The 26,320-nt window shown below is 29.2% G+C and overlaps 1 protein-coding gene across 1 annotated transcript in view; it reads left to right on the top strand.

The window, feature by feature from the left end:
- LOC112680085 (fibroblast growth factor receptor 2-like) overlaps positions 1–2,406 on the top strand; it is a 121,242-nt gene extending 118,836 nt beyond the window's left edge. Inside the window, exon 7 of the mRNA XM_025550081.1 lies at positions 2,047–2,406. Coding sequence (XP_025405866.1) covers positions 2,047–2,165 — 119 coding nt within the window. The 3' untranslated portion in view covers positions 2,166–2,406. The remainder of the gene's footprint in view (positions 1–2,046) is intronic.
- Positions 2,407–26,320: the final 23,914 nt, after the last annotated feature.

The raw sequence follows: 26,320 nt of genomic DNA, 5'->3' as shown, positions 1-26,320 counted from the left end.
AACAGTTAATTACTACATAGTTTGTTAAAACACAAAGCACGCTTACAACGGCGGTGGTATTAACCGCTATCCGGGTCGATAGTGTATTGACGTATCATTGTGTAAACTAGACATTTGCAGGTATTGTTACGGCCGAAGGGTAATACGCAATGCTATTCTACATACGGTTAATTATCAATTATAATATGTTATGCCGATATCGCCTGTGCAGCGCTTAATCCCGAACAAGGTTATATCGAATCACCGCCGTGTAATTAAACGCGCGAGGGTTACAACGATACGCTGTCTTTTGATGTTTCGTTAATCGGTTCACCAACGGGTTCAGACGATAACGCATACTTAAACCATCAGTCCGCCCCCAGGCACCATCGGAAAACCGATTCTCCAGTGGAGCAAACTCGTGAATCGTATTTATCGATGTGCTCTTGGAACAGTATAAAGTGATGTTTGAATCGCACTAAACATAATAAAAAAAAACATGTTACGATCCGAATACATATAACGTTTCTCTGATCTGCGTGTAATTTCCCCACACACCCTTAGTTGTGTGTAACATTCGGAGTGACGAGGGTCTATTAGGACCGGATTTCGGGGATGAGAGCTAAATGGAATTCGGTTCAACCCATCTCTCGACTATTGTGGTCGCTTAACGGTAAACACAGACAAACTTGTACCGGATACGTGCATACGTAAAAAGCAGCAAGAGGAAAACTTTAAGTAAAATTTTAATAGACGAAAAATACGGGTAATTTTGTCTAATTGTTCGCGGTCTCCGCGCCGTTGAATTCCACTAAAGGGCCTCCCAATAATCCGCTTTCGGGTTACTGGGCGCGACCAATAACGGGGTCGAAACGGTCGAATAACTGAACCGACGACGTCGGTTGTACACGTGTTCGCGTGTTGCGTTCGTCAGACTCGTAACGTCCCTTTCCAGTAATGGTTTAATAAGTAGTTCTTCGCGTCTTTTCTCCCCTCATGTTCGGCCGTGCACGGTGTACCGGCGACACCGGTGTGTTTATTCTGTATGGCGCAATAAATTGGCGACCGTTGAGTTTTCTTATACTAATACTAGCTTATACTTAATCTTAAAAATATTTGATAAACTTATTGATTGATATTTATGTCTACTACCAAAATTAATTTAAATATATATGCTGTATTTAAATAATATATAAGTACTAAGTAGTATAATAGCATCTAAAGTGTACTTTTAAAAAGTTATATGTCAAAGTATAAAACAAATTTATCATTTTTTTTATTAAGATAAAAATGTATTTATCTTTAATTTTTAGTTATCTTTTATCTTTATCTTGATACATTATTGTCGTACTATATTCATCTTTATCTCGATAAAAAAGTATTTATCTAATCCTAATACCGGTAACAAATGTTTTATCGAATTTAGGGCAAATAACTATAGAATACATTTTTACAGAAAAATATATTTTTATGAATGTACGGTATTTTTTTTTTTTTTTTTTCTAAAAAAAGAAAAACTACTTTTTTCATACATAGGTTATTTATTTAAAATGTATCATAATATTTATTTAGGAGTTCGTCGAGGTAGCGAATTCTCACAACTACTTTATAACACTCATATGTTTGCTTATGATATTCCAATTACTATGAATACTATACATATGCTGACGATACTGTAATCATAGCTACCAGCAATGATTTACTAATTTATATCTAACAAGTTCAACACCACCTTAACTTTATCTCCTCGTGAATTTAAAAATGTAAAATTAAACCGAAAATTATAAAAATAATGAATAAAATTAATTTTAGGTTAGAGTTACATTGAATTTCATTTTCAAATAACTATACAATTCAAATATAACTAATGAAAAATGGATTATTCGTTGGGTTCATTTGTAATTTATTACATAAAATCAATAATAATATAATATAGTATAACAAGATCATTATTGTACACAATACTTCAATATGCTATGTTATTACATTGAATTAAAAAGGACAATTCTATGATGGTACATTATATTTCTCACTGATTATCATTGGTTTGGTTTATTTTTGTTTCAGTAAATGAATTAGCTTTACAAGATGGCCTGACGTCTAATGCTTCACGGAATTTTAATTTCGTTTACGCTTTGCCCGTGGTAATCATTCACTTCATCGCACGCTCAACTATTGTGTTTTGACCGCTGGGACGATGAACACATATAATGATTTGTATATACATTTCACACGTTTTTGTAATTACTTTTAAATTAGTTTTCAATAAGTTTTATTTATAATTTAAAACCGTTACTTTCTCCTATGTTACTCCGGGACTATGTGTGTTTGAAGAAACCAAACAAGCAGATACTAAGAATCAAACAATCATATACATATTATACATTTTATATCGAATAAACACAATGTATGTTGTGCAATATTGTATTTGTTATTTGAATTTATTATAGCATTTTCCATTTTGTTTTTTTTTTTGTGTTCCCGTGTTACACGAAGCGTTCCAGGCGAATTACGTGCTATTCAAAATTTAGCTGTACCTTTTAAGATAACAGTACGTTTTTGCGGAGTTATAGTTTCTAATAAAACGAATCAGCATTACGTTGAAATACAATCATTTAAAAGTGGATGATCAAAACAAACAAGATGTAAACGAATCAAAATCAGAATTTCATATTAAGTTGTATTCAGGCCCGTCGTAAGATTTTTTCCTCCCTAAAGCGAAAATTTTAATGATGCTCTTAAGATACTAAATTAAATAGTTACATGCAAAATATTGAGATTAACATTTTTTTTATAAATGTATTGATTCGATTGATTTAAGTTGCTGTCTTTTTTAGAAATTTAATACTACAATTTGTCGCCTCAGTTTCTTTACAATGTTATGCCGCCCTAAAACAACGCATGGCTTGCTCGTACTCTAGCGACGGTCCTGGCTGTATTGTACTGCGTATTTCGAGCAACCCCATGTAGGTATTCCCACATTAAAACCACATTTATTTTATTGTTCTCTTTCTATGTAATATCATGTTAAGTACCGTATGGATATTGTTTATCTATTGTACCGAATCATCCATGTTCAATCCGGCATTCGATTTTAATGATAATATAAATATAAATAATTGGCTTCGAGTATAAATAAATATTTTCACGCAAGCCTACGGACATTATTTTTTTCATGTTTTTTATCATAAACACGTCCAGTGCTCGTTTAGATTCTTCTATTCGTGACGCAATTTTTAAAAAAAATGTGCTGACCTTGTATACCACTGCGAACGTTGAGAATCACCGCTATAGAATATGACTCATTTTACTTGACACGATATCACAGAGACGTCACGCAGACAACATTTTTTTAATTAAATACGATTTATTTTTATAACGCTAAACGTGCTGTAAGTATGTAAAACATTTTATTTTGAATTAAAATTTGCACATATAAATGTAATATTATTCAATTTATTTGAATATACATGCAAATACACAAGTATATATACAAATATACTCGATACGAATATATTATGTTGCATTATACGAAATACGAGTAACATTGTTGTATACGTTATTTATTTCTGTCATTAATTTCAAAAGAGTCTGCAGTGTCTATTGTGTTATATATAGTTTAGATTAGGCTTCTGTGTTTATTTGCGTTTTTGAATACATTTCTCAGAATTTTAGTTACGAAATATTTCATGGGTGAATTGTACCGGGGTTTATGATGCTAATATTTGCATATTACATGAATAATGTCTGTTCGGAGCACCTCCAAATGGACTCGTCGCTGTTTAATAAGGTATTATGAAGAAAACAGCGTAAACGAAAATTATCGTACGAAAAAATCTAGAAATCTACTCTAAGCGTTTACATTAAATTTGTTAAAAACGCCATTTAGGATATAACTGATAATCATTTTGGAAATATATCCGGCTTTCGTTCCCACCTCACGGATCTCCTTACTCCGTCCACCACCTCTGGTCTGAAAACCTCCTTTTATACCCGTCCACCGATACAGTAGTTATTTTCTGTCAAGTGAATAAAAAAAATAAATAATGATGTGTACTTTTTGTCGACTGTTGTGATCTCTCGTGGTTGCCTCAGAGCTAAAGTCAACATTTATTAATGCTCGTTTGCAAAGAAACCGGCAGTGAGGAGGTGGGTTAGGATTTACATTACAAATCGAGCTATTTGACTGGGCAATTAGTCGACGAAAATGACATTAAGGACGCAAAGTGAAAAATACACTGACAAGATTAATCGCCGTCAAGGTTTGGAAAAGCTAATATTTCTTTTATCTTCTTCTTTTTCTACTTCTTCTTCTTTTCTTTGCTGAAATTTTATTTTCATTCGTAGAACTTATATTCTCGTGCCGCGGTACTGATAACAAAAGTGAAAAAGAAATTACATGGTTTCTACGATTACACGTTTTTCCGACGATTTTCATGATACACGCATAAACAGAACATCAACTATCATAGCCATTGTAGCATACTCTGAATTTATGGTTTTATTTTGTTTTAAAAACAGATGATGAAATATTATGCAAAGAAAATAAAAGAAAATTAAAAGGAAATTTTTAAGAACAATTTATTTTTGAGGTTTTATGGCTGGGAAAACTTTTTTTGAGCAACTTAAATTATTTTATTAACATTTTACAAAATAAAAATCTAAGAAATGATGAGAATATAACACATCATTAAATTGCACAATAAATGTCAAGAACTGAAATATTCACACGCCCATATAACCAGGATTTCCATTTCTGACTGATTATATGTTGAATCATAAAAATGGGCAACTTCTAACTGCAGTGACTTCTTATGTCTCAAAAACTTATATACATTTAATATAGGTATCAATATTTTCAATGTCTATAATATTAAGCAGATTGAATTATAAACTAAAAATTTAAATTTTTGCTTTTTTACTTTAACCGATAGCTGCCCAATTAATAACTATCAATAGTTATAACATCAAAAAAGTATTTTTCTTAGATTCAGATACTTGATTCATAAAAATCACTCGTATCTTTATAAACACACTTAATTCACCCATATTGTGAATGGGTTTTTACTGTGTATTACAGTTAAAGTCAATATTTCTTTAACTACTTGTGGTTCTAATGTCCAGGTTAAACCACTATCCAGGGTGAAACCCTTAAGCACACGTTATTTTTATTTAGGTAGAAAAACTCTGCGATTCAAAAGTAATGTCTTCAGGCATTGTTCATATGAATACAGGTTATTTACGGAGCGAACTTCGTTGAATGTTTTTTCGAATCAACATAACATTCTATACTGTGTGTACCATATAGTGTTTGTTTTGTCACTCGAATGCTAGATGAGCTGCAGTTAACAACATATACAAGCAAAAAATATCAAATCATCGTCAGATTTTATAGATTCATGAACCAGAATCAAACATTAATCAAATAATAAAATCCAAGTTAAGACTGCACTGTTTCTTATTCTGACAACTTTAATTTAGTATAACCACAGTGTACCATTATTTAGAAAATGTCTCCTCAAAATTATTCCACTACCCAGACATAACACAAAATAACATAACACATATTTAACCTTTATACTCGTCGTATTTTGCAACGAAATAAGAAGAAATTGTTTTACTTTATTCGAAACGTTTCGAAATGTTTCTAAACTATAAATAAACCAATATGACTCAGTAAAATACATTTGAAGTCAAATTTGTGCTTCGTTCAATCGAATTACAAAACTATGCACTTATTAAATAAATACCGAAAAAGAGCTGATTATATATTGTATATGCAGCAGAGGAATTTTTCAGGGATAAAATGTAAAATTTGTATTTGTTTCTTGATGATTTTCGAAATTTTTACCGTTCGTAAACAAGTATTTCGTGAACAATAAATCTTCATTTTTTTTTTTTTTTTTAAATTCAACTTTAACACTGCGTGTATGCCTTAGGTAAAATAATATTCTATTGTTTGTCTTTAATCAAAAACCGAAAATGAAAAGGTTTTGCAATTTTCGATCGATATGCAATCTAATTTAAAAGATATAAAACACTTTCACGTCGTCATACCTAATACTGTTGGTAGTTCTTCGTAAACAGGTTAGGTGAATATTTCACTGTTTCGTATCAAAGTACATAGAAATATTGACTTTATTCCAAGTAAATAAATTGTGTTAACTTTTTACGCTTTATACTTCGACTGGGTATCATTTTTTGTTCTATCTAAAGATATGCAAATTTCATTTTACACTATCTAGACTTTATTTATCGTAAGTTTTTATGCACCATATTGCATTATAATTATGAAATATTGAATGCACGTAAAAAAATAAACATGAAATTCAACTTTAAATTATTTTGATTTAATTATTATTTTATAAATATGTAAAAAAAAAAAAAAAGAAATCCATAAAATAATATTGATTTTTTTTTTTTTATTGAGTTAGGAATGTTAGGAAAATTTTATAATTTTTCAATTTTCCTCAAAAAAAAAAAAAAAAAAAAAAAAAAAGAAGAAGAAGAAGACAAATAATTATATTTTAGAACTATTAAATTTATTGTTGCATATCTATAAGTTTTTATCATGTCAGATTTTACATGTACAATGCTAAAGTTTATCGATTTTTGATTTGAAAAATCATTATTGCTTGATATGTTTTATATATCTTATTGTGATAGATTTAATTTATAAAAATATTCGATGAAACATCTGCAAAATATAATTTAAACAATGACAGTTAAAGCTATACTTGTTTAAGACAAAATAACTGATACTGAAAACACATGTATGTCATTGGTGCATATGGTATGCATATCGGTTACTACATTTTTTTTACAAGATAAATTTAGATATGATATATATAATATACATTTCAACGGAAAATCACCATTATCCCTAATACGAAAGAATGTAAAAATATGTATTTTATATTTATCAAATATACACCATTGCAAAATATTTGATATTATAACTTTATAACTAACTAAATACATATTTAACCAACATTATTACAATTAATTATAGTTTTGTAATTTTCGTTTTGTTTGATAATTTTGCTGGTACAATAGTTCTCATTATTGATTACTTATTGTCCATAGTTATCCAAATAAATTGTACTTAATAATTATTCTTTTAATGACAGTGACTATAAATGCTATTAAGTATTATTTCAAAATAAAGTTTAAGAATTAAAATATTATCTTATATAATTATTTTAATAATTTATGTTAAATAATTACGATACGAAAGGATTTATTTTTAAAAATTACACATTATCAATGTTGTAAAAAAAGCATTGTTTTATTTTATATATATATATATATATATATATATATTTTTAAATTTATTTTGAAAATTATTTATTGTTTTTGTTACTAAAAGATTTACTTTAAATATGTGTTTGGAGGAAATTAATTAAAAAGATAAACAAACTATAATGGTATCAAAACGAAGTAGTTGTAGTTGAAAATGTTTTTCTGGGTTGTAATAAGTGCCACAGTTTTAATATTATTTACAAATGTATGTATTTTGTTGTCAAGTTGTGATTAAAAACTTATTGTTTTATTTAAATTCAATTACTTGAATAAGATTCACAAATAATATTTTCAAGTGAACGATTATCTGAGTATAGAATAAGCAGATGTGCTTTTTTCTCGTTAAACACCGTCGTTAGATAAAAACGTAATAATATACTCTTCTATAACCAGTTGTGTTACTAGACAATATAAATCAAATATACTTACAGTTTACACAAATCAATTAAATTTAACTATTGCAGATATATTCTTATGAAAAATGAATTCAATCCATCGGAAATTATTACCGTGCAAGGCAGATTTTCTTGTTTCAAATTATTACCTTTTCTCTATATATCGGAAAGTGGTTTTAAAAATCTTTGAACTATTTGTACTTCTACAAGAGTTATAACAATATAAATAATAATATAATATACTGTTGTTAGAATAATAATAATTTGCGTGCATTTTTTTACCCGTATTTCCACAAATTTCGGTGTCTGTAAACATCAGAATGTTCGAAACGTTTATAGAATATTTTTTCAACCTATTTATGTATACCTTACATTACCTTGATGCACGGAATTCCATGTACTAAATACATTTAATTATTTAATATATTTATTAAAATATGCATTAGTTATCGTACTAATGGCGTCGAAGTCGTGTGCGATTAGTTTTTATGCCATTCATAAAAATACGATATGCCTAAAAACAAAGAATGCTTTTGACTTGTCAATAACTTAAGTTCGAGGTTTTTTATGTTACATTAGGTTTATTAAAAATTCAACATAGAACATTTATTTTTATACTAGTAATGGTATGAGATATAAACATATATTTATTAAGCTGCCAGTGTCGGATTTAGGAAATTTTACGTCCGGGAATAATAAAAATTCAGTGCCCTTGCTTAGATGGAAGTAGGGGGTACGCTGCCTGGGGCAAGCATACCCACTTGCCCCCTTTCCTTTGATCCCATACTGCAAATTGTTATTAATTATTGTACATAAGTTCAATAAATTTTAAAGTATTTAAATAAAAATTGTTTTAATTATAAATTCATAGTTGGAGTATAATCAATTTGTTGACCCAATTTTCTTTTATACATTTTACGATTACTTTGATAAAAAAAAATTGAGGATATTTTTTACTATACTTAACATTTGATTAAAAAAATAATCGAACTATCAATTTAGACACAAAATAATTTATATATATATATTACAATTTAATTATATTATAAAATGTGAAGCTCTTAAAATGTCAATTATTTTTCATTTTTGTTTATTTAATTCAAAGATACTTATTTAAAAATTGTTTAATTTTTACGGACTTTAAGAATATAATTAAAAAAATTATATAAAGACGATTAAGTTTTGTCATTTATGGTTAATGAAAATATACAGTTATTAAACCTTTTATGTCAAAGAGTTCCGAAAAAAAAATATGATTATGTATATTATCAAAAAAGAAATATTATGCAAACGAGAATTTAAAAGTTAATAATTTGGACCAGCTAATATTATTAAATTATGAGTTTAAAACAACATATTTATTTATCTATCTATCTATACTATATATAAAATTGTAAGGGTTTTTTTTCGACCGCGCTAACCGAGAAAACTACTGAACCGATTTGGCTGAAACCCGACACTATGCTGAAGGTTTTAGTACCACTTTTGTCAGTAAAAAAGTTCATAAAAGTTCATAAAAAATTAAAAACAATTGTACCTATATTGTGCGTGTACCTATATTATCAATCCGAGATTGATTATTTAAATATTAAAGCTAATTCTTTTTTTTTTCTTTTTTTTTCTTCATCAACTTCAATCAAATTCTTTATCAACCATAAATTATTTCTTTTTTATCTGTATTTATTTTTATCATTTATAACGCTAGAAAAATTTCAATCCGTTTTCATTAACCGTTTTTTTTTTTTATATTTAATTGCCTATCACATTAAACAATAATATTTGAATAAAAAGTTCTACATATCATGGTCCGAAAGCAAAATCAACAACCAGTCACGGGCGAAGCTGTGACGGGTCGGCTAGTATGAAATATAAGTAATAAAAAATCACTGTCTGTCTCGAATCTGTTTGCACCTATTTATTCATTTTACATGTTTTTTGTTAAAAATATATTCACACCGCATAAAACGCATTTACAAATGTAAGTACTAAAGCATTTTCAAAATGGATCTGACGAGTACAAACATAACTGCCACCGTACTCAAGTTTTTGAGTTTAACTTAGTTTTGTAAATTTGTATAGAGTTCGAAACGATTTGTCTCGTCGAACATTTCGAATGAAAAGTATCGACTGTCTGGTGATATAGTTTGTCTTTTCAACTAAAATTTCCTGACAGAATCGCAGCTAGAAACAATACACAAAACATTTCATTGTTTCGTGTAAGTTAAATACTTTCAGGCCTACACGCCCTTCGTGATTCCTGATGAATTGACCTCCTCTTAAAGTATACAATCGATCTTTCCCACAAAGAGATCGGTTGACTCATACATACACACGCGCACACATGCACACATACATAATCGTATATACGAGAACCGGGTATTTTATTCAAGTTGTTTTCTCCAATAAATGTTTTAATTTGATTTGAAATCCGATAGTTTATTCTTATTATTAAAATTTGCAGCAGTAAAACATATTTACATTGTATCAGCTGATAATTTTGTCGAGTATTTCTTTGCAAATACGTTATTATTTAAACGTTATGTAGAGGCGATTTATCTTTAGCGTGTGGTAAAGGTTGTCTTTGGGTAGTAAAATATCAATAATGAGTTTGTAGCCTGAACCCATCGCATTTCACACCAATGTAAATTAAAAGAAAAATAATGAACGAAAAGAGCTTTACGATATTAAATAATTTAAATACTTGTGTAGAATAGTACTCGTAGTTGTATTTTCAAAGTTAAACAGCGTTAGAAATAAATTCTTTTGGTGTTGATAAGATCGAATTGTTGTCAGATAGCAAATTGTTAAAGTATCAATTGTTGTACAAATTTTGGAACAGATCATTCTCGTTCAATAATTGCTAATATGAAAATGTGTATGAGAATGATTGATTAAAATTAAATTTGTTAAATATTCTAAAGCTATTTTCGAAGTAACTATAAGATCACTAAATATCCCGATATTTGGTCGATCATTTTGACAAAAAATAAACACAGTTTTCATAGTCTGAAAAATAATGAAAACAAATTCAATTATTTCAAAACAGTCCAAATCGCGTAGTGAAATGAAATTCGACAGTGTAATATCATACGGTTAAATTGAAGCGTGAAATTGTTTCGGTTAACCGCAAAGTTATTGAAAACAATTGAAATTATTTTCATTTCGCATTCGGTGGATTTGGGTTGATAAACATTTCGTTATAAACAGCTCATCGTGGTGTTTGTTTTCCGCAACGTCATCGTCGGGCTACGCTTTGGGGAGGGCATATCATTTTCTCGAAATGATGTCAACATTTCATCGTGGGTAATAAACGTCTGGAAAACACATCGGTACGTTTCCCGGGCAAGTATAGTTCAAAAACAATAGGGCAGGAAGAAAAAAAACGGTTCTCATCGCGCGCAAGGTTGTATAACGACGTTGCAGTTGCGTGGAATATGCGGCGCAAAAAATATTTTACGATTCAAACGTTTGAAACAATTTAGTGAACAAACGGATTCTATGTGTATTACCTGGAATGCGAACGCATCGTATTGACTTTAAGACATTCGTAAAAAAAATGTAATACGACTCGTATGTAGGATAATCTTAAAGTCGGACTTGACAAAGTGTATTCGACAAAATGTTAACGGATACAGATTATTTTAATTGTTTTTGAAGTAGTACTGAATTAAAAAATATAGGTTTCGTGTCAGAAGTGTATATAATGTATACATAATTTTATGAAAACGTACACGAAAATCGTCATAAATGATATAACCTCATCGATTAATTATTGACTTTACCGTTTCATACAACTAATAAGCATTGGTTTCCAATCATCGTTGTTTTCATTATCGTTATAAGTACAATTATAGTAAAATGTTAAAGTACAATTATAGTATATCATTTTTATAGACCATCTGTTATATCATCGGAGTCATAATAATGACGTACATGCAGTCTTCCCATAAATTATTTTATAAACAATAAAAAAATAAATGTTAAAGCAAATTTGACGATGCGTTTTGAACAAAATAAATTACAGATAAATACATTTATAAAACTATTTCGAAATATTTTGGTATAAAATTTAAGACGACGAAAGAAAAAAATTCTTAGACGCTTTTAAAATGTTAAACAAATCATTTTTGAAAAAAAAAAATGATTTCATATTTAATATATATTGTCTTGTGGCTTACAATTATATTAAATTCTCAGCTGAAAAAATATGCTGTTAGCTAAATAAAATATTTAGGAATGTTTTATGTATTTACCAACATTATTTATTATAATAAAATACAAGTGACTTAACTAAATCATAATTTGTTTGTCACCATTATCCTGTAATACTAAAGTGACTATTGTATAACATTATCGATATAAATATAAATTGATTACTATTTATTATTTTTCAAATTGTTATGAGTGAAAAAAATGAATAACAATAATATTCAATTAAAAAAAAAAAAATTTATAACACAAAATTTGTGCAAGTATAATATTATTTCAAAATGTAAACCTGATATTGAATCCTTCTTAGAATGTTAATTTATATCATAAATACATCTTGTTTCATAATGGTTTCAACATTATAGTATTTATAATTTTACTAAAGAATTTTGTATAATATAATTGTTAATAAAACTTAATGAAATAATTCGTATTTTAGACTAGTATTTGATAGAATACAAAATTAATAAATTCGGTTATTGGAAATAAAAAAAAAAAAAAAATAAATAATAATACAACTCTATACTATTGTAATTATTGTACACATGTAAATAAAAGCAGTTATGATTATTTTATGTATTTAATGAATTATATTATATTATATTCATGCAACTTTAATAACTATAAATAATTAATTATATTGTAGCATTATTTAATTTTCGCTCATAAAAAAAAAAAAAAAAAACAATAAATTAATTAATTTTAATTACATTTGATTGTTTCTATATCATAAAATCTTTTATTCACGTATTGTGTATAGTATAGATATATCATAAAATATTTCTTAAGAATATAATTTTGAAAGCAAGTACGAGTACATTTTTAAGATTGCCTAAATAATAAATAATTTAAAAAATATAGTTTAAAATCAGTCGAATGAAATATACAAGTTAAAAGTTTTGTAACTTGTTCGATACCGAATTGCAACCTAGCACTCCGGAGGGTTTGTTAAGTAATACGATGAACGATTTGTGTAATTTCACCGTCAGATAGAAATAATAATAATAAAAATTGTGCTTATAGTTATATGGCATTCTCTTAATATATATTTAAAAATAAACTATTGTTATTACGATGAAAACCTCAAAACCGTTGTTTTTTTTTTTTTTCATGAAGAATGTTTGCATACTTATAACACTGCGGGTCCCTAGCGGCAGTTTGGTTGTTGAAAATCTAATTTTCAAATAAGAAGAAAAAAGACTTAACATGATTCGGAAGAGTGGAAAGAGAGAGTAGGAGTGAGAATGAAAGGAAAAATTGAGAGAAAGAAAGAGAGAGAAAGAAATACACACACACGCACACACACATACACACATAGAAAAAGTAATAAAATGGGAAACTTTTCAAAAAGTAATTTCATAAAGCGACTCTAAAGAGTGGAAAAAAATAAGTTCCTTGAAGTTCTTAAATATATTTTTATTCCATTTTTCCTTCATCCGGTCTGTGGTGACAAACGTCCAGGATTTCGAAGTTCATGTGCCTTCACATATTATATAACCCGTTTCCTTGCCGGAAAAATACCGCTTGGAACACGCCCAATCACTGGTTTCCGGGTGGGCGGAGAGGAGAAAAAATAGAGATGGAGAAAAGAACAAAAACCTTAGATGACGAAATTTGGTTTCAACTTAAAATGAAAAAAACTTCCCTTAGCACGTACTTAATCATATTCGCTACGGGTTTAGTGCAGTGTGTATTTTAGTACCACTGATTGCTGTTCGTAAATATTGCCGCAATAATGATGAAGTATACACGTTCAGTATTTAATACATTGTACTAGAGAACCAAGGTTACTTGGAAGGAAAAATGTAATACAGAAGTGTACACTTTTAACTCCGTAACGGAAAATCAACAGTAGGCATTATCTTTTGCACATTGTTCAGATGAATGATCGAAATTATGAATAACTCGTGATTCTGACGCATTAATACTAAATGTGTATGTATCTTTAATGATTTAAGCACAGATTGTTTTTAGTCTTGAAGTAACAGTTAACCTGTTTAAACTCACTGATGAAAATCCATTGGATAATTACTAAATCATTATTGAATAATATTTTACTCAACGATTAATAGTTTGTTTGCGATTATCAAGCACGACATATTGTGTAATTTTATTGCAGTCATTTCCATTTCTTGTTTTGATAGCTCAGCATCGACCGGCGAATTTTACAATCGATATTTAAGTGTAACATTGAATAATAATATTTTAAAATACATCGAATTCTGTGAGATGTAAAACCAACGAACGGATTATGACCTTTGGAAAATTGTCCTTGAAAAAGGACACTTTTAACGATGTGTACAGATGACTAATGCCACAGCAATGCGCAATTAAAAAAAAAAAAAAACACACCTCTCCCGTAAGTTGATAACACCTCTGCACGTTGAGGTTAGAATCATTTCTGAAATAACGAGCTTTCCTTGCACCACTCTACAAATAAAATTCTAGTTATATAAAGTTTCTCCGTTAAGAACACGAGGCGAATTTTACATACACAAGTAGAGCAAAACAGCAAATACTAGCCGGTATTATTTTATTGCTTATTCTTATTATTATTATTTAGTTGAGCATATCTATATTTGTTTTGCTGTAAATAGCACATATGACTATTGTGCCTCGTGCAATTAAAATGATGATCAAACAAAGAGCTTGTCCTCATCAGATTATACTATTAATAGGTTTTAGATAGACATTTCAAAAGGACTGCATGGCGTGTATTTTCGAACAAGGAAAACTATTGCTATTGGCTGTTATTGGATTATTGGAATCCTCTCGATTCGCACATACTACTTCGAAACTATCGGTAAAGCAAAAAAAAAAAAAAAAATGTAAAATAAATAATGTTTCGTTAAGTATTTACATTGTTGAAGGCATTCATAAAGTTCAGCGAAGCTGTTAAAATTTGGCTCTCAATTTTTATTTGTTTTCTTTTTGTGCTAAAAAAAATGACAGCATAATAGAATACAATGCGCTTACATTTATTTTCAAAGAATTTTTAATTTATGAAAATTAAAACAATAATACATTTTCACTGATGATTACGGTCTTGAATGTTTGAAATCAACAATGAAATGTCTGGTGATTCAGTGCTACTTCAGTGTAAGTACAAGTTATGGTCGAAATTAATTTAATTTCAAAGTTTGTTTTTTATTTAGCATCGTAAAGAATCTACAATTAATAAACATAACGACCGAAGATTTATATTTACTAAAGTGTAAAACTAAGGTTTTATTGTAAAACACGATTACGGATTGTTGCTTTATTTCCCATGCTACGGGTTAAAAATATTATTTATGTATGTGTACCAATATTAATAAATAATAATTGTGCGTTTGATGGTATATTTTAGTAACTGATCAAAGAATAAAATAATTTTTCATCTGATATGAACATTAAAATAAATATCTTTTTTACCAAATTTTATTTCTATAACCACAGTTGGTGGTCTACTTTCTATAGAATTTAGATTTAAGCATAGGCTTTCGATTTTAAAATTATACAAAATCTAATTTATACGAGAAATATAAATATCAATTTAAAATCGTGATTACTTTACAATTTCCAATTTATAGAATTTTCTAATTAAAAAAAAAAAAAAAATAATTAAACTAAAACTGACAAGGACAAACAGTTTTATTGAGTTATATACAAAATTGTTTTAAAAAAATACATTTAAGTTTTTATGCATAAGAAAATTGCCTATCATGTACAATCAGAATAAAAATACATAAAAAGTAATATAAGCTTTAAAAACTTACTATGAATTATTGCATGTACTAAAAAGTTTAAAAACATACTGTTTTAACCTGTGTGTAATTCAAACCTTGTTTTTAACAAAAAAAAAAAAAAAAAAACCAATCATAGAATTACTGATATAATTATTTTCTTTTCGAAATACCTAGAATGTAATTTTAAATAAAGTATATAGGCATTTTTAAGAATCACGTAATGGATGATTTTATATTTAAAATAACACGTCTTAGATTCATTTTTCAAGCATAAGTTGAGTCCAAAATTATGAAATCTACCACTATTCAAAAAGATGAACATTAGATAAAATTCAAAAGTTATATATTATGCTTTTCTTGTGTTTTAAACTTTTGAGTGAAAATATTATTTTATGTATTAAATACTAAAAGTATAGTTTATAGCCTTACTTTTAATTTAATTTAATATTCATGTTGTTTCGGGATTTTTGAACATATGAATTTTTTTTTTAGAGGGAGTAAAGTTATTACTAAAGAAAATGCAATTTCTGTCTACTTTATTTATCTAGATTTACGTAGCTTTTGTTTTCTCAGTTCAAAAAAAATTATATATATTTTTTTTTTTATAAGGAAAATGATTACGTTGTGTAAGACGTAAATTAGCATTCAAATAAAGAATTTGATTTGAGTCTAATGGAGTTAAAATAGGACTATCTTATCACCAAAAATAAATACCGACAACAAATCGATAGACATAATTTGTACTTGACAATATACATCACAACTTAATCATTTGTAGAGGTTTCCTATGAAGTATTTTTATTGTAAGTGGAAATGAATATATTATTATGTTTATTGCAATTACTAACAATAATTTATTAAACTCATTAGGCGGACTAAATTTTTCTAAAAACTTTTTATTGCATAGTTTCACGAAAGTATTAAAAAACTATTTTATTTCATCATATATTTTATATAGTCGTAATATTATGTTGAATTAACCTTCCAAACTTATGCGTTGCAATATCCATATATATTTTAAAAGGACATTTTTAATGTAATTTTAAACTAAAGATTTTTTTTCAGTAAAATTTGAATACTAAATCATGTATCCAGGATCCAATATTCAGAAAATATAAAAATTCGTCCCCAAAAAGCTTAAACGGTTCACGCATTCTATATCATAATAAACCAACCATTATTATAGTTTCAAGACCAAGATATTTTTTTAACAAACGTAGTATTACGAATTAAAGTCATTAGCTTTATTATGTACTTCTAATTGGCTATTTTATTCTTACCACTAAATTTTATTCAATTTTCGGCGCACCAACGAATATATGACGGCTATGCTTTTCGTATTATTCTACACATAATCAATATTTAACACGACGTTCTGCGTGCGCATACTATTTGCACCGTATCACGAAAACTAAAAAAAAAAAACAAATATTTCGTTTAAGAATTTCACCGGCACGAGGTAAACGTGGTAAACGCGATTTGTCCTGTGCGAAATCGAGATCACCATTTACCGAACTCGTTTTAATACATATTAGACGACGATTTGCCGCGCGCAGACTAATTGTAGTATCTGGACATACAGTGTTATAAATATTGCCTTCTGGTTACCAACGTGCACAGTATCGGTGACACTGTCATGAATCCACATACATCATCGTAACCTCGCCACAGCCGAAATTCACCACTGATCCGGAAAACTTAACCGTACTACCGTACGGTAGTATAAGATCACTCGACGTCTGCCGAGGTACGCGATGACGCCGACAGTCGAAATATTTTACAGTCGTCTTAAGATGTTGTCACTATACAAAAATATTTAACATATATTATATTTTATATATTATACATTATACATATATACACAGATCCATTGATTTTAAATTCATATCGTCTAACGACGATGAATGAACTAAAAGAAAAAAAAATACCAGACCTTCAAAATGTTTTTATTTTTTAATGATTTTTGTTTTTAAAATATTGTATACTTTGAATATCCAATTAAAATTATTACGATATATAACAAATATGTTTCATGTTGAATAAAAAACTTAAGCATTTCCAACTAAATGTCAAAAAAATGTTTATACATAAAATATATAGTAAAACATATCGGTTTCGATGTATCGAAATGTTAAATAAAACAAATCAAAAGTACAAATTGAAAAATAGAATTTATTGCTAACGGTGAACATTTGAACATTGACGTGAATTAATCATAGCTTAATGCGTTTCAGTTTTAAATGTATTTTATTATTTTTATTCTCGAAAAAACTCGTTTACCATAATTTTTTAAACAAAATATAAATGAAAAAAAAATTATACTGAAAATATGTAATAATATTATAAATGTTATCATGATTTAAATACTTTTTTTTTCGGTAACACATTATTTATGTGGCTACAAATGAATAATTATATATTACGAACCAATAAAATTTATAAATATAATATTCTACGATTTCGCTTTTGCAAATATTTGGTCAGCTTGCTCTCCAGTTGCCACTGCACTGCTCCTTAGCAATTCACTGACACCACACCGGTGGTGGCGCCTCGGTCCAAGGGGATCGCTGCGGCATTCTGCGCAGAGACGGCCTCTTTTGGGGAACGTGGCTGACTTGGAACGTACAGTACAACACAATATGCAAGTGAATAGTTATGAAGCAACACGAAATTAAAGCGACTTTATGATTTCCGATAGTGTAAAGATTACGGTTTCTAAGGTACGAAATGTCGCAGCAACTAGTAGTTGCGACGCTTTTCGGATAGAGTGGTTTCCAAGACGCGACAAGTCGCAGCGATACAACTGGTATTCGGTCAGCGTCCGTTTTTTATACTTGTTCAAGTGCGCACGTATTTTTCGTATAATACAATATCATATCACAACAAAAAGATATATTTTAAATAGAAATAATATTATTCTTTACACTATTGTTATTAGAAGAAGAAGAAGAAGAATAACAACAACAAATTTTAGTTATCTCATCGCCAGACATTAAAAAACATATAAATTAATTATCTATATATCGGGACAGAGAATAATTGATGATGATCAAATGTCATCTTTTTGAATAATATTTTTATAATTTGGATCTCCAATATTGTAAAGAAGTGTATTATTCTGGACTTTACGAATTAGAATTTCGTCTTCCGACGCCGACAATATCAGTGTTGACGCCATTATATCTATAAACGTTTCAATAGTCGTTGTGATGTGTCGCGGTATTATTTCGCATGGTACTGCTCTCGGACCAGTAGTATCTTCGGTCGCGACGATTCAAAGTTAGGTCGCTGCGACTTGTCGCGTCTTGCGAACCAATGAATAACATTTTCGTATAAACAGATGTTGGCGACTTGTCGCAGCGACAGGTCGCCGCGACATGTCGTACCTTAGAAACCTTAACTGATGCGTATTACGGCGACGGTGAAAATATACGCTGGTGCGACTTACGAGAACGCCATGTGTCACACTAATGAACGTATGAAAACGAGTATGGAAAAAAAGGACGATTTTTGAGACGGTTGAGTCGAGATCACGGAACGCATACGGAGGGGTTCGGCAGCGATGCGTGTCGGATATTATCGCCACTGCTCAAGGTCTCCTTTCCTACGATGGATGGGAAACGCATTGACGCTCCGTGCTCGACCAGAAGGTATAAACACGGCCGTCGACAGCCGTTACGGCGATGACTGCCGCAATATCCCTTCCGGAAACGGATGCAGATGAGCTAACCCTTTTTCATCTGCCTCACTCTACACCGTGTCCGTCCAATCTCGATGGCATTGTACGGTACGCTTATTAAATATCCATACAGAATTTCTTGAAATTAATTTAAATACTGAAAACGTACTTTATAATCGTTGTACAATAAACTAACAAATAGCACCGACATCGAACTAAGTTTCATATAAAATATTATTAAAATAAAATTCAGTTTGAACGTCCGAAATGTCAACATTTATTGGATTTTAAATTTGTATTATATTGATAATTGATGTAATTAAAAAATTAATTTTGCTTTCGCAAACTTAATATATGCACTAAGTTCTGTTATTTTCAAATGTCACAATAACATGAGATAATTTTTCATAATAATTAATTCTTACCTGTACTTATTTATTTATTTTGTTGTTAAAATTAATTGCTTAAACTGATCTCCATGAAGGAGCGGCTACTTTCAATGATTTTAAACAATAAATCATAACACAATCTTTAAATTTTATTAATTCAATGGAATAACATTTTCATTATAACGATTATATTTATTTTTAGAGCTATTAAATATTATAGTATATGCTTGAGACGTCTCACGTTCTGTTGATCGCCCATTGACGATCACATTTAAAGGTATATGGATCATCAACCAAATACCGAGATCCTTTTAGGGCCGGAGTAATTGGATTTTCATATCGTGTTTAATTATTATATGAATAAAAGAAAATGATTCAAAACAAGAACGAGACTAATATGGATAAAATACAAATATATTATAATACATATTATATGGTGGAGGAAAGTTCGTAAGGGTGTAAAATCTCCACCTTAGCATATTGTTGATTACAAGACATGGAGACGTAGATCACAAAGGATAATCATAATTTATCATTTACCTCGTGAGGGCCGCCGAAAAATTTTTCAAGCGCGGACTTACAATGTAATAAAAATATTGGGTAATATGTAACTGACAAATACCGGCCAATGTATAATAATAATAATAATAATAATAATAATAATATGGTTTTTAATTGATACATTACCGACCAATTAGATAATTGTTCGTCGTCCCAAGACGCATCAGCATGGTCTGGCATACTCGTACATGTTGTGGACGACGGAAAAGCTGCACAAAAAGTGAGCCACTATAATATTTTACAGAAATATGCGAAAACTGGCTCATTGAAATAATAATAATTATAACAATTGGCCGATACTCGTTATCATAAAATTATTATATGATCACCCACTAACACACCACACATAACTGGATAGAGAGATGTGCAGTTACTGAATGGTTGGAGGGAATTCCAAGGTGTTTTCGTCCATCGGAATTATAAGTGTTGAAGTGGTCGCACATTTATTTAGAATTGTTATATTTAATGTTATAATATTTAATGAGGAAAACCAAAAATGGATTCTTATTTATTTTGACCTTAACATGCTATTTAAAACAGTTTAAATGAATGTTTATTTTATGTTTTTATATTGTGTAAATAATAACTTTGGTTAATCACAGTAAAACCGTTTAGAAATTATATAAAATAGTACAACATATAAGCCTTAGGGATGTGAGTTCGGCTTAATTTATCAGTACGTTTTAAAGGTAACGACCAAATTTACATAAATTTAAATATAAATTAGCAAATACAATATAGTATAGAATACTTTTTACCATTTAATTAGTTTTGATACAACAGACAGAGGAAAATCGTCTTATTATGATTATTTTACCTAAAATATTTAGTAAGTCCTAAGGGCTTATCTTTCGGACTCTTAGAAAACGAAGTTTAAAATAACTAAATATTTGCCAAACATGAAAAACTACCGATATATATAAAAGTACCGTTTCAGATAATTTACCAAAAAGTCGCATATAACGATAGTATAAAAAACAATAAATGTATTAACTCCAGTCATTGTTTATTTAGGTGCTTCATTAACCGATTATTAAAATGTACCCATAGATATATAGAAAATGCATTTTATGTAATCAAACTCAACTAAAAGTCCTCGTGGTCAATAAGGCAGGTTGTGCATAGCGAGCACGTACAATAAGTTTTTAGTTACTACATGGAAATTGCGTTTAACATTTTAACATAACATATTATGTTCATCTGCAATGGATGTGAGTGGTACGATCCACGTGACATGCTAACCTGCTACCCACATGACTCCATTTCGCTACGACACGTAATGCTTTAGTCACCAGTGTATTTATATTATGCAAAAATAATCTAAAGTCTCATATGGATCATGAATAAGATCCGTCAGTTGCATAGTTTGTCCTTCGCCAGTTGCGCGAGCAACCGTTTGGCGAAACATTGTAATACCGTCCTTATAGCATTATATTTTAAGGAAAGGCTTAATACGAATGGAGGATATCTATGATTTCATATTTAAGTTAATATATTTATACAAAATAAACATTAAGTCAACGCGATGTGCTGGCAAGTGACTTGTCCGGTTGACCAGAGATACTTAAACAAATAAAATGAAGCAAAGAAAATGAGATTTAACAATTTACCGTAGTTAAATATTGTAGCATTTGTAAAATAATAATAATAATAATAATAATTATTATTAAACAATAGATTGTTATAATGTTAGTGCGAATATTATTTGACGATAGATGGTGTTATGTTAAGTTGACGTGTACTCGTATCCCTTCGATAAACCGTGAAATTGGGTGTGCAGCTTAGTTGTTATTGACTCCATTAGCAAAGGATTTGAACATAGCAGATGAAAAAAATTTTGAGCAATAGCTCGTTCAAATTCGTGTGCGAAAACAATATTCGACTAGTTATAATTACACCGTGATCGTGTTGATGAAACCCAAGTTCGATCATCGGGATGGCAGCATTCTTAATTAATAATAAATTTAAACTGTATTATTGAATATTTAATAATGTAATTATTATCTGAATTAATTTAACGTAAACTATGCATATTGAACGATTCATGAGTAAACATATTGTTATATGAGAAATTAAGGTTAGACAGAAGAAATTATGTGGTTAAAAAATAATAAATAAATCAAGGAACGGCGCATTGAATAGGCAATTCAGGTATATATATGCATTAGGACAAGATATGAAAACATTTACATTTTAATTTGCCTATTAATAAGTGTACTTTAACATATTATGGTTTACTTATGATTGGGAACATTAAAATCTATATTTATACACTGAAATCAAATGTATTCTTATAAATGTATGCTTTTTGCGATTTTCGCAAACATTTTATAAATGATTTAATTTCACGTTTTATAACTGATAGCATACAGTGACAAGTTTAAGTCAAGTTTTTAAAAATGTTTTCTACTACTTAAATTTCATTAACTTTTACACAATAATTACTAAATAATAGACAATTTTGAAAATATTCTTCATTATGTTACAAAGTGTAATTGTTTGAATATGATGTAGTACATGATTCAGTTAAACATTACGTATAGATTTATAATATGAATTTGAAATTTATATTTTAAACATAATCAAATGAAATATAAAATTTTCTTATACAGAATAACATATATAGTGTTTATGAAATGAGTCATGAGTTTTAAAAAATACTAATTAAATTGTAAATAATATTTAAAAAATAATTTTAAGCTTGAAAAATTAAATAAAAATATTTTACATTTATTTGCTAAATAATTATTAAAGAAATTGTAATGTTTTTTGGGGATTAAAAATTTTTCAAAAATGTATTTATTTCATTATTAATAAAATATAAGAATAAATTTGAAAGTGCAATGTAATATGACCAATATATAACACATAAACAAATGGTTTATGTTTAGAAATTAATAAATGATTATCCTAGAGTATTAGTGTATTCTAAAATACTTTGTATACATCTGATGAGACGTTTTTAACTCGAAATTGGTTATACTTTACAAAATTCAAAAATACTCCAGACTATGCATTTATTTATTTCTGTATAAAAACTATTTGTTTATTTATTTATTTAATATAATATATTAATATTAATTTACGTTCATTAACGAAGTACTGACTTTTATTTTTAATTTTATATATATATAAAAAAAAAAAAAATAACTAACTATAAAAATTATACTTTTTATCTAATTTGTTATTTTTGAACTAATCACATTTTATTTTATTATCATATTGACAAAATAATTTAGTTTCATTTCGTTATAATTATGAAAATTCAAAGAAAAATTTTATTACGACAGAAATCATTTTCAATTATTGTTAATGTGTGTTTCTTCTTGAATGATAATTATATATTATATTTAGAGAAAAAAATGTCTTACAAGATTAAGGTTTTCACTAGCTGATATTTTAAACAATATTATACCAACACATATTTTGGTTAACTTTATAAAATTATGGTTAATAATATTGTCATGCTATATTCACTAATACGATAGACGTGTTGCGGAAGGATTTTGATGTGGCAGATTGAAGTGAAGAACGATGTACTGATGTTTTTTTTTATTTCGAATGGATTACATCATTCAGAATACTACATTGCGGCAAACGTCACCGGTAAATAACTTATAAACTCGAAAATCGTGAGAAATGTATGAGAACTCTGTTCCGACTCTATTTCGAATGTTTAAAAAGCCACATAATACGGTAGCGAATAAAATGTTTGAACTCGACGATGGATATAACGAGTATTCAGTAAACGTCTGGAAGTTGCTACAGGTCTTGAATTCCAGTACTATTGACATTTGAGCACAAGTGGTATAAGAAGCTTAAATATTTGTAAACGAAAAGAGGGAATAGACGTTTTCCCGGAGTTTAAGAATCGGATGCTTCCGGTTCGACGGACAAAACATCCACATTCATTTCCGGAAATCCGACGAGATGGAGCTAAAGAGTTTTTGTTTATTTTCAGCTAGGAAATGTCTTAGAATCTGGTTAAACGCGTGACGACAATTTTTAAATTAAATTCGAATTATTTGTGTGCGTTCCAGTAATATCACCATTGCGGCATTGGTTGGGCTAACATGAAAATTTTTGATTTTTTGGTATAATAATTATAGTATAATACATTAAGAGTTATGATAATTTTAATTAATAAGTTATTATTTATTTATGAATAGAAATTAAAAAAGTAAACGATTACAACATTAAGTATTATGATAATCACGTACTTTTACATTCATAACGTGCAATCGGTATCGAAAATATTCGTATAAAATAAAATTCGTTTTATACGTTTTACGTAAAATTATAATAAACAAAAATTAAGCATGTCTTTTTCCAATAATTGGAAAAATTATTGTTTCGCAAGAAATTAACTCAATTGAACTCTACAGAGTGAAAAATATTAAATTGTTTAAATATTAAAATTGTATCTTAATTAAATATATACTAAACTCTATACTAAATAAACAATAAATATTTTTTTTAAAAGTTCAAATCCATTTGAGTTATTTTGTTGTCTACAATATTATTATTATAAAGGTATTTGGAATTTTATTTTAATAATTATATGTCAAGTGCATCCAAAATTATAATACAATTTTGATTAAATACCAGATGCCTAACAACTGCGGGGAATTTTCCGACCCACTCATCCATATAAATAATACTATATTTGAAAGTGTTTTCATTGATCAACTACACGTGAATTGTTTTTTTTTTTTTTTTGTTGAAACTAAAATTTGAAATAGTAAAAAAAGAAATTCATTGTATCACAAGCGACGACAAATAAAGATTATAATGATGGCTGAGAACAGGATGATGTGTCACATTGTTACATAAGTCAACACACGTCCAACGCGTGACAATCACAATACTCGTATTATAATGCATAAACGGTACTCGTGTTGAACACTCGCTGCAGATTCTTGAACACGGTAGAAGGGTATTTTCACCCTCGACCGCGATTGTGACTACCGTATATTTTCATATTATATCGTAGTAATCCTTAACGGTCGTTCGCGTTGGTGGTTTCGAAACGGTCGTACACGACAATTCAATCGGATTCTTCGTCGAACGGTCGAGATTACTTTGAAGAAAATGCGCGTCTCACCAGGTGAGCAGAGTAACAGGTGGGTGGGGGTAGTGGAACTGAAACCACAACGGTGATTATTGTAGTGTTTCGAGGATATCACAGTGTCCAAAGGCGGTGTGAGAGCTTTTCGCACGAATTTGTATATATATATATATATATATAGGACGTAACCGACAAGTCCATCAGTGCGGGCACAAATAAGAAACAATGAGCTCTCGCATGACTCGGCATTTGCGGGCCAACCGGCTTCCGGCCGATTATGTCCGAATCGAAAAGTACGTGGACCATGAAATCGACGAGCGCACGTGGTGTTGGATACACCACAGGCTTGCTTGCCTACCGGTCGAGAACGCTAATAAATCTTCGGCGTAAGGCATAGTGTGCTGCAAATCGAAACCGAGGTGCAGAAAGAGAGACCCTCGCCACCCCCGACCCTGCGATTAATCACCAACGGACTGTCCGGAGGTGCTACGGGGTGCGGTGTTGGTCCTCGTCCAAGCCCTGTCCGGTATTCATTTTTCATCCACCGAACGTTTCGGACCGAACGCGCTTTTACAATAACCGTTTCACAATAAACAATAACCGAACCACTAAGACCCAGCTGCGGTGCTAGTCGTGAGCAAACCGTCTTTAAGAAATCTTCTGAAAACGTATCGGGGTTGGTCCTGATATATAGTGCCCCTTGAATTCGAGGTGCGCGTGGTCGCGGACTTCCATCTCTCTCAAAGTATATGCACTCTCTAATTTCCAATGATTTGTAGCATATACTCGTAAATATGTGTGTGTATGTGAATGAAAACCATACCAAAACGATGTTTCAATATGTATATTTAACATACATAATGATTTTTTCGGTATTACTATCATACCGATAAGCGTACAACGTCGTAGTGAATATCGATTAATCATCAATTAAGCTGTTTACCTAAATAATCGGTTGAAAACAATATTCTTCAAATAAATATGAAGTAATCGTAATAGTAGTTATAACA

Source organism: Sipha flava, unplaced genomic scaffold, assembly GCF_003268045.1.
Source record: "Sipha flava isolate LNK unplaced genomic scaffold, YSA_version1 173_pilon_pilon, whole genome shotgun sequence".
Taxonomy (NCBI): Eukaryota; Metazoa; Arthropoda; class Insecta; order Hemiptera; family Aphididae; genus Sipha; species Sipha flava.
The sequence above is the reverse complement of the archived record's forward strand: the minus strand, read 5'-3'. Positions and strand labels throughout refer to the sequence as shown.